Here is a 10,705-nt window from a genome sequence, read left to right as displayed (position 1 = left end):
TGCTGTACGTTAGATCCCCAGAACTTATTCATCTTTAACTGGAAGTTTGTACCCTTTGACCAACATCTCCCCATGTCCCCCCAACCTTCAGCCCCTGGCAACCACCAATCTGTTTTCTCTATCTATGAGTTCATTTTTTTGTTTGTTTTTAGATTCTACATATCAGTGAAATCATTGAATCTCATGTCATTTGTCTTTCTTTGTCTGACGTATTTCACTTACCATAATGCTCTTGAGGTCCATCCATGTTTCACAAATGGCAGGGTTTCCTTCTTTATCACGGGTGAATAATATTTCATTATGTATGTATACACCACATCTTTACCCACTCATCTGTAGACAAACACTTAGGATGTTTCCATACCTTGGCTTTTGTGAATATTGCTGTGGTGAACCTGTGAGTGCAAATATCTCTTTGAGAAAATGACTTCATTTCCTTTGGATATATTCCCAGGAGTGGGATTGCCAGATCATGTGGTAGTTCTATTTTTAATTTTTTGAGGAGCCTCCATGCTGTTTTCCATAGTGGCTGAGCCAATATATATTCCCAGCAAGAGTGCACAAGGATCCCCTTTCTCCACATCCTCAGCGGCATTTCCCACTTGTCTTCTTAGATATCCTAACAGGTGTGAGGTGATATCTCATTGTGGTTTTGATTTGCAGCTCCCTGATGATTAGTGATGTCGAGCATCTTGTATTGTCCTGTTGGTCATTTGTATGTCTTCTTTGGAAGAAAGTTTATTCAGATCCTCTGCCCATTTTTAATCGGATTGTTTGCTTTTTTTGCTGAGTTGCATGAGTTCCTTATATATATTTTTGATATTAACCCCTTTTCAGACAGATTGCAAATATTTTCTCCCATTTCTATAGGTTGCCTTTTCATTTTGTTGATTATTTCTTTTGCTGTGTGGAAGCTTTTTAGTTTGATGTAGTCCCCTTGTTTATTTTTGCTTTTGTTGCTTGTGTTTTGGGTTTCATATCCAAAAAAATCATTGCCAAGACCAATGTCAAGGAGCTTTTTGTCTATGTTTTCTTCCAGAAATTTTATGGTTTCAGGTCTCATATTTAAATCTTTAATCCATTTTGAGTTTTTTCTTTTTTTGAGTGGTGTAGGATAGGAGTCTAGTTTCATTCTTTTGCATGTAAATACCCAGTTTTCCCAGTACCATTTATTGAAGAGACTTACTTTTTGCCACTGAGTATTCTTGGCTCCCTTGTCAATATTAGTTGACTGTATATGCATGGATTTATTTCTGGGCTTTTGATTCTGTTCCATTGGTTTATGTGTCTGTTTTTATGCTAATACCATGCTGTTGAGTACCACAGCTTTGTCATGTAGCTGGAAATTAGGAAATGTGATGCCTCCAGATTTGTTCTTGTTTGTCAGTATTGCTTTGGCTATTCAAGGTCTTCTGTGGTTTCATACAAATTTTAGGATTGTATTTTTTTATTTATGTGAAAAATGCCATTGGAATTTTAAAGGGATTGCACTGAATCTATAGATGGCTTTGGGTAGTATGGGCATTTTAACAATATTAATTTTTCCAATCCATGAACATAGGATACCTTTCCATTTATTTGTGTCTTCTTCAGTTTCTTTCATCAAAGTCTTATAGTTTTCAGTGCACAGGTCTTTCACCTCCTTGGTTAAATTTATTCCTAAGTATTTTATTGTTTTCTATTCCATTGTAAATGGGATTTTATTTCTTTTTCATATATTTCATTGTTAGTATATAGAAATACAACTAATTTTTGTATGTTGATTTTGTATCCTGCAACTTTACTGAATTCATTGATTCTCATAGTTTTTTTTGTGGAGTCTTCTGGATTTTCTATATATAAGATCATATCATCTGCAGCCAGAAACAATTTTACTTCTTCCTTTCCAATTCTGATGCCTTTTGTGTCTTTTTCTTGCCTAATTGCTCTGGCTAGGGCTTCCATTGTCATGCTTAATAAGAGTGGGGCGAGTGGGCAGCCTTGTTTTATTCCTGATCTTAGAGGAAATGATTTCAGCCTTTCCCTGTTGAATAGGATGTTAACTTTGGGCTTATTACATACAGTCTTTATTGTCGAGGTACATTCCTTCTATACCCAATTTGTTGAGAGTTTTTTTTATCATAAAAGGATATTGTATTTTATCAAAAACTTTTCCTGCTTCTATTGAGATGATCATGTGATTTTTATCTTTCATTGTAGTAAGGTGATGTATCATATTGATTTGCAAATGTTGAACCATCCTGGCTTCCCAGAGACAATTTCCATGTGATCGTAAAAGAATGTTTTGAAAAACATCAAATAGAGAGGAAGAAACTTCCTTTTCTTCCCAAACCTTGGAATAAAATGGGCCCTTCTAGAAGCTGATCTTATTTATCCCCTGGCTTCTGGAATGCTGTAACATTTCATCCTTCAGCCGCCAGGGCTTAGGTACCACAGGCTCTGATGTGAGAGCCCAGATCCGGATCATCCCCTTCAGCCGGGGCAATGATGCAGCAATGCAGACACATTGCAGATGAGGAAACCAGGCTTTGAGGCCTTAAATAACTTTCCCAAGTTCATATAGCCAGAAAGTGACAAAGCCAAAATTCAAACCCAGTCTGTATAATTTTAAAGCTTATCCTCGAATCTACTGTCAATCTGAAGCCCAGTTCATTTGTATGTAAAATATGATTATTTATCTCTTATTTTAGAAAAGATTAAAGGCAATCTGAAGTGCCCTGCCTACTTCACAATGTGGTCATGAAGGACAAAATATTACCATTGTGAATGGGTAAGCCTTAAAGACCATAAAATTCCAGCAATACACAAGATATTCCTACAGCTTTTCCAAAACATTTTACTGTGTCCAATCGTTCACTTGGCTTGGTTTATACTGAAATGAAAGGACTCAGTGGAACAAAAATAAAGGTTTTGGGGTCTTTTGCTTTAGTATAAAACCATCACCAAGAGTGACGCCATTTAATAATTGAGAACCATTATCGAAACAGTGTGGCAAGTGCTGGGTATCAGGTGCAAGAACAAAAGGAAATCTTTCATTGTTGGATGTAATATTCCCCCCTCCATCCCCCAGCATGTGGACCAGCAGCGCCCACCGCCCATCCAGTTCCTGAGGGGCCACAAAGGCCTGCCCCAGCATCACCACATTTGATCCGACGCTGTAAACATTTCCATGTCACAGGTGCAGAGGGACTGGAGCACCATGAGGTTGACAGACTGCCCACCCTCTCCCACGTTGGAACTGTCAGGGTTGGTGTTCAGACTCAAGAACTGGTCTTCACCATGCGGTGGCCTGACCTCAGAAACTGTGCTATACTTTGGTAATGTTCTGTAGCTCCCAGTGTGGAATGTACACCAATGATTTGGGTGGAACATGAAATGATTTTAGAGGCCCTCAGGCTTGGAATGAATTAACATCAAATCACACAGTGAGAAAGTTATTCCCTTTCGAATTCTTTTCCAGTCCTTTTGAAAGTTACATCATGAAGAAAGTTTCTGTTTGGTGCAAGTGTGTCTTTAACACCTCCCCCACTCTTGTCAATCTCCATTTTTAACCAAGAGAGGAAAGGTCTCAGGCTCAGAGCCTTTACGAGGATACAGGATCTGGCTAGAATTTAATAACATAGCTTTATCTTCATTTTATTGATTTTTACAATGACTGTATTTTCTATTTAAAACAAGTGATACTAGCTGTCCATCCAGTTAGTGACACAAAGTTTCTTTTTAAAACAAAACTAATTAAAAACTGAGTTGATTAAAATATTAAGAAGATACTATTTCAGGTAGCACGGAGATATGGCAAAACTTGTGCAAGTGGTGTGGGACGATGGTCACGTGAGAAATCCCATGTCTTGGCTTCGAGGCCCCTGAATTAAAGGCTGGTTCATGTTTATAACACCACAGAGAACGCAAGACAGCCCAGCTGTGAGCCAAGCCATGGACGAAGCCTGAGAGCTTCATGGATGTCGTGTCAATGGGTCCCTTTCTCACTCCAGGGAGTCTGCCTTCCTAAACAGAGGAGCCTGGGCCAACCTCAATGCCTTCTGCAAACAGTCACTCTCCTCTTGGCCAGTAAGCTGCCAGGGTAGCAGAACATGATTTCTGATGGGGAGGCCATATGGTGATGGTTCAGAGAGAACAGAATAGAGAGAAATGGTGAGGGGCTAGAGACCTGCTGAGTGGGGACAAAGGGGACAAGAGAAAATAGCAGTAAACATTCTAAGTCTAGTGAAGACGTGAAGACTCCTTCGGAAACATGATGGGAACTGTGAAGCTCATTACCCAGGAAAATGCACATGTATGCACGTGTGTGTTTCCTCTCACACCTGTTTGTATATACGTAACATTAGGGGATTTGCGGGCTCCAGGTTTTGAACTCCAGCTGATTACTAACTAGAATGTTGACCAATTCATGCCTAAGAGTAACTATAGAAAGACCTATAAGGATTTGTAAATAAGAATTCCTGATTTTGCAATTTTTTTGGCATATGTTACTCCCATCCATCCCCCCTCCATCCACCCCTCCATCCATTTATTTCTCCATCCATTCTTTGTAAATGTACTGCATTTCTCTCCTTATACTGGTTCTCAACTGTTTACTCTAGGGAACCCCCAACCCAGAGCAGAACAAACTCATTCCCCAAGACCCTGAGAGGACTCCTCAGGAAACTCATCAAAAGCTCAATTTTTTTTCATGTTTAAAGTTTATGCCAATTTTGGATCCTACTTAATAAAGTCGTGTGTTTTGATATAACATCTCTGCAAAAATCATTTCGTAAAGCTGACCCTCTAGGAAGATGAGCCTTCCTTACACTGATGCTCCTTGGCATCCTGGCACACCTCCCAGTTCTCCAGGGACCTGGGTTAGAGAAGCAAGGACCTGCTTTGTGCCAGTACCAGGAACATGGAGATCAAGAAATCCCCCAGGGGCAGGGACCCAGCTCCTCTCGCCATCCCCACAGTGCTGGTGCACGGTAGAGCCCACGGGAAGCTCAGTTTGTGATCAGAGGTTCCTAACAAGGGTTTTGCAGTAGCTCCAGGATGCTTCCCTTTAAGAGTGATATATGGTAATAGCTGAACATCTCTGACTTTGGAGCTGCACAGCCCTAAGTTCAAAGCCCAGCGCTGCTGCTTACAGGACTTTTGCTGTGGGCACTTCGGGTATTGTACGGAAAACACACGGATGTGCCAGCCGGAGGAAAAAGCAACACAGCCTGAAGAGGGAGCCCTTGAGGGAGGATTCTGAGGCTGTGTGGAGCACCCGCGAAGAGCCCAGACTTCTCCATCAGAGGACTGGGGTTCTAGCTGCACAGCATCAGCCCTAAGAGCCGAGACAAGAAGCAATCCCTTGGTGCCTCTGTTCCCTTGTGTAAAAAAGAGGCGGCTGGATGGGATGGGTCCTAAGGGTCCTCCCAGCTCTGATGCTTTCTGCTCAACATTTCAGTTTCACTAGGCATAGGTTTTCTGCTTTATCGTCTTTACTGCACTGGTCTTTCCTCATCATTTCTAGAAGTGCTGTGTGTACACCACTCTTATCTCACAAAAACAACAGCTATCTCCATTTTTTTTTTTTTTTTACTGAGGAAGATTTGCCCTGAGCTAACATCTGTGCCAATCTTACTCTATTTTGTATGTGGGCTGCCACCACACCATGGCCACCGACGAGTGGTGTAGGTCCATGCCCGGGAACTGAATCTGGGCCACTGAAGCAGAGCACACCAACCTTAATCACTACGCTATGGGGCCGGCCCCAACAGCTCTCTCTTTTTAACTCTGCTCTCATCCCCCAAAATGTTCTCTCCTGCTTACATGAAGATCAGCAGTTCTTGTTCCTAGCATGGACGTTTTAAATGCTTGGGAGGTCATGTAACAGACTTGTGACAATCCGAGAAGGCAGAACTGAAACAGATTAGACAAGAGAAGCCACATTTCATTATCTGGGGTAGAATCTTTCTCCATTCAAGTATCGAAGATGATGCTCATATCTCTAAAGTTTAATTTCCTGCTTCCTTTTTAATCTGAGCACAATAAATGCCTATTTAATGAGGTACTCCCTCCACACCCCCACTGTTCATAATGAGCACTCATGTAATCTCAGTTAATAAAATGAGGATTTATTAAATTTTCAGTTCTAATAAATAGTCAGCCATTATCTTTGCAATGGGCCCCAAGCCCTGGTAAAAATGAAATGGAACCTGTGACCATTCAGAGGGAAAATGTTCAGATATATATATATATATATATATATATATATATATACACATATACATATACACATATGCACACACACATATATATTGTTTTTTTGCTGAGGAAGATTTTGCCCTGAGCTAACATCTGTTGCCAATTTTCCTCTTCTTTGCTTGAGGAAGATTCGCTCTGAGCTAACACCTCTGCCAATATTCCTCTATTTTATATGTGAGATGCTGCCACAACATGGCTGACGAGTGATGTTGATCCAGGCCTGTGATCTGAACCCGTGAGCCCGGGCCACCGAAGTGGAGTGCACCGAAGTTAACCACTAGGCCACTGGGCCGGCCCCCTCAGCTATATTCTTTAGTTACAAAAGTGAGCCTCCCCATCACCTTACTGCACTTAAAGGCTGGAAGCCGAATTTAGTTTTCTTACCACACAGAGGTCCACAGACACCTTAGCCACGCATTAAGATCTGAAAAATAAAAGAAAGGAAAAACAAAAGCAGAGGCGCAGGTATAAAAAGTAGAATAGATGGTTTCCATGTCCACAGCACTGCGAAGAAATTCTGCTCTGAAGGAAGCCCAGAGTCCAGGCCCATTCTCCAACGTTTTCTGCTCTTTTTCAAAGGGGCCGCAAGAGGCAGTGGATTCAGCCATTCAGAGTTCCAGAGGAAAATTAGGACCTTCAGGACTTTTATCTCCAAAGGAAGAACAGAGCTGCGAGAAATCCAGGCTTCCATAAACCCTCCCTCTCGTAGGCAGTTAAAACCCTGCAGCGAGGTAAGTAAAGAAACAGTGCAATGTCTTAGACTGCTTTTGTGGTTCATTTTTAAAATACTGAGTTTAGTCGTAAATAATAAAAATAAACAGAAAGGTATTGAGGCTCAGGTTCCCGCAGCCCTGAAAGTTGGCTGTTTGTTGGAGCCAAGAAGATGAGACTTCTAAAGCTGGACTTGAGGAGGCCAGAAGGAGCAGCTCCAGGATGAACCCAGCCATGGCACAGAGCCGAACTGAATGACAGTCCCCTCATCGCCCACTCTCCCCTAGGCCTCCATGCCAGCGTCCGCTCCTTGCTCCTACCTGTCCCCACTCGTCTCTGCTAGCCTGTTGTTCATTATCGCAAAGGCTCCTACCCCCCCTGAGAATTCATTGTCCCGGGACACCGTGCTGCTCTGGTGGGGGCAGCCGTTGGCCGTTTCAGATAGCTGCTTCTGGAGGATGGCCATCGAGACCTTGTTGGCTGCTAAGAAGTCCTTCATGGAGATCATCTCCCCCGAGAGACGCCGCCCATCCGTGTCACTCTCCATCACCCCATCCGTTTCTATGGAGATGTTGCACCGTGTCTGGACATTGCCTGGCATCACCACGTTGCTCCGTGACCACAAGAGATTTCTTTGGCATTGTTGGCAGCACCCGCCATCTATTTTCCTTAGAATCCAGTTCACAGACTGTTTGATGAGGATGGAGATGACATTGAACAAGGAGTAAATGCAGCAGACACCCATGAGGATGAAGACAAAGTTGGCAAAGCGGTAGAGGCCTTGGCTATCATACTGGGCGTTCTGGCTACTGACGAGGTCCCCAAAGCCAATGGTGCTGAAAGCTACAAAGCAGAAGTAGAGTGAGTCAAAGTAGCTCCACCCTTCGATGGAGGTGTACATGGCTGACGCGCAGCAGGAGATGAGAAGGGAGGCCATGCACAGGATCAGCATGACGTAGTACACGGAGGGCTTCCAGCCAGCCAAGCTATCCACCTCCAACTTCCCTGGGTTCTTCAGGCTCGCCGGGGGCAGGGTCCCTCGTCTCTGGAGCTGCCGCTGGTGGCATGATTTCATGATGTAGGCAATGACGGTGATCAGGCGCTCCAGGAAGAGGTTGAAGAACAAGATGGTACTGGCGCACCCAATGAGGCCATAAAAGATCAGAAAGACTTTTCCTCCTACTGTTGCTGGAGTCGTCATCCCAAACCCTGCAAGAGACAAAAATTAGAGAAGAGTGAGGGAGGTCTGTGCTGTGAATGGGTTAAGATCTTGGCTTTGATGGCTGGCAAAGGACCTAAAGAAATAGTTTCATAAAAGCTCTCAGTCCTAGCCTTTCTAGGAGTGAGAGGGAGAATTCTCACTCCCTTTTGAAGACATTAAGTGTTGATCAGAGCTGCCCTGCTGAAAGCCCATATGGTGCCATTGTGCAAATCAGAAAAAGGTACCTCTTCCTCCGGGTGGATACAGCCAGAGAAAAATGGCTTGGTGATGAGAATGGCGGCTGGATTTCAGCCTCCCCTCCTGACTCTGCTAGATGTCCTTGTACAGTACACAACCTGAACAACCATAATCAACAGACATTGTTCAGACAGATAAACAAAGGCTCATCCAAAGAAAGGCTTATACAGACTCACTGGAATTCATTTATTCCATGAACACTTATTGAGTGCCCTTCCAGGAACTGGGGATAGAAACGCAGAAAGGACAGATCTGATCCCTGCCCTCATGAAACTCTAGTCTAGTGAGGTGACTGCAATATCGTGTGATAAGTGTTGTGCTGTGATAACTGTTGTGTGTTGTACAGGGTCCTATGGGTGCTGCTAAGAGGGGAACTCATCTCAGACTTGGGGTTCTGGGGAGACTAAGCAGGGCCTGAAGGCTAAAAAGGAGTTAGGCAAGCAAGGAGGAGGGGTGTGTGTGTGGCGGTGGTGGTACTGGTGCTGGTGGTGGTGGGGGGGGGGGGGGGCTGTTCCAGGCAGAGAAACAGCACGTGCCAGTCTATGTAGAAATGAGAAATTTGCTCAAGTCTTTCCCATCTTTTAAACAAAATTCTTATGTGTTGGGAGTGAAAACTCAGTGTTGGTATTGTCCAATAAAATAGAAAACGTCTCTCTTGCCTTTGCCTCTTACTGTTTGCAATTTCCACCTTCTTGACCTTTCTACCCATGCACACAGACATGTTACTAAGAATACCGATTGCAGGACAGTGGGCATCACTAAGAAAAATGAGAAACAGAAAAGAGCACTGATACATTCAGCATTTCTCACTGAGGGGCCCTGAGGGTCAGCCCACCCTGAGGGACATTGGCTCCTTCCAAGCAAATAATTCCGTAACCATGAGAAGTTTGATTTGTTTGAGGGAACGGACATCAAAGTCACTCTGAATACAAACATATTCAAAAAAAGTACTGAGCATGCCTCCCCGGGTTCAGTTTCTTATTCAGAACAAACCTTCTTGGTTCCATTTTTTCTTTAGTATCAAGTTCAGTTTCCTAACTTGGGCTGCATCATTGTGAACTCAAGGACTCATCCATTATCTTCTTTCCTGAGAATACCCTGCTTGTCCCCAAGACAACACTTTTCTCTGTTGCCACAGCTCGGCCGTGGCTGCCTCCCAGTGCACTCTGGGAAGTGGTCAGATGAGACCTCGTGGTGTGTGGGCTCCTGGGATTCTGATCTCCTTCTCTCCTCAGGCGGAGCCAAGGGGCTGCCTTTCCCCAACACGTAGATGTGCCTACTGTGTTACCATTTAGCTTTTCCAATTAAATTCAGTTTTCCTTTCTCAGCACACAAGTGTCTACATTAGGGCAGGAAATTAACAGCCTAGACCCAAGAGACTGGAGGAAGATACTGATTGAGCTTTTCAGCTGGGTGGGATGGAGTGGAATGGGCAGGATGACTTGCTAAGGAAGGAGTGAGGGACCAGGAATAATTCCACTGGGAGTTACTGTGATGGCTCTAATGGCAGAGAGAAAATCATACCATCATCTCTTCTCTGAGAACTCGTGCTTTCAAAATCAAAGGCCCTCAGCATCTCTTGGCAGTGGAGGTTTATTTGGTATCTAATATCATTTATTAGGTATCTTTGTTATGTAAATAAATACTTTGCCTTTGCTGGGTTTTCTTTTGTTAGTATCTTTATTACTACCCCCAAGCTCAAGTTGAAATGAGGGGGTTGAAGGAGTGGAGAATTAAGAAAAATCTTAGTGAGTTTGAGCTGAGAGCAATGTCTTTTTCTTCCCAGTCCAAAGAAAACTGAGGACTACTCGAAGTATCGAGTAATTTGTCCCTGATTATCTAAGGACATTGGGGCACCTCGTCTGGCTCAGTGAATTCCTGGAACCAGTAAAGCTTGTGAACATTTCCGCATTGAGAAGATAGAAAAATGGGAGCTGGAGCCCCTGCCCCAAAGCTGTGAGGGCACAGGGGCAACGCTGCTGTCTTCATTGGAAACAGAACTGAGGCGACACAGGAAAAAGGAGAAACACCCATCTGGGGCTGTTTATTGACCCGACTATATTCCAGAAACTGGATAAAGTTATCGAAAATGAGGAAGGCCCAGAAATAATAAGAGGGGTGTGTGTGGGAGGGTAGGAGAGGCACTTGTCCACAATCAGAAGAGAATTTTCTCATGGAGCACAGGATTCAAATGGACGAATGTTTTCTTTTCCAAAAACCTTCCTTTCTGACCCCAGAGGTGACTTGATTATTTTACTCTTGGGGACAAGGGCAGCAGGAAATGTCAGGAGTGGC

The 10,705-nt window shown here is 43.6% G+C and overlaps 1 protein-coding gene across 1 annotated transcript in view; it reads right to left on the bottom strand.

Annotated features, from left to right (window-relative positions):
* Positions 1 to 7,267: 7,267 nt before the first annotated feature.
* The window catches only part of KCNK13 (potassium two pore domain channel subfamily K member 13), a 90,694-nt gene continuing 87,256 nt past the window's right edge, over positions 7,268 to 10,705 (bottom strand). The window contains exon 2 of the mRNA XM_046647043.1: positions 7,268 to 8,160. Within this exon, the coding sequence (XP_046502999.1) occupies positions 7,268 to 8,160 (893 nt within the window). The remainder of the gene's footprint in view (positions 8,161 to 10,705) is intronic.

Source organism: Equus quagga, chromosome 20, assembly GCF_021613505.1.
Source record: "Equus quagga isolate Etosha38 chromosome 20, UCLA_HA_Equagga_1.0, whole genome shotgun sequence".
NCBI lineage: Eukaryota > Metazoa > Chordata > Mammalia > Perissodactyla > Equidae > Equus > Equus quagga.
The sequence above is the reverse complement of the archived record's forward strand: the minus strand, read 5'-3'. Positions and strand labels throughout refer to the sequence as shown.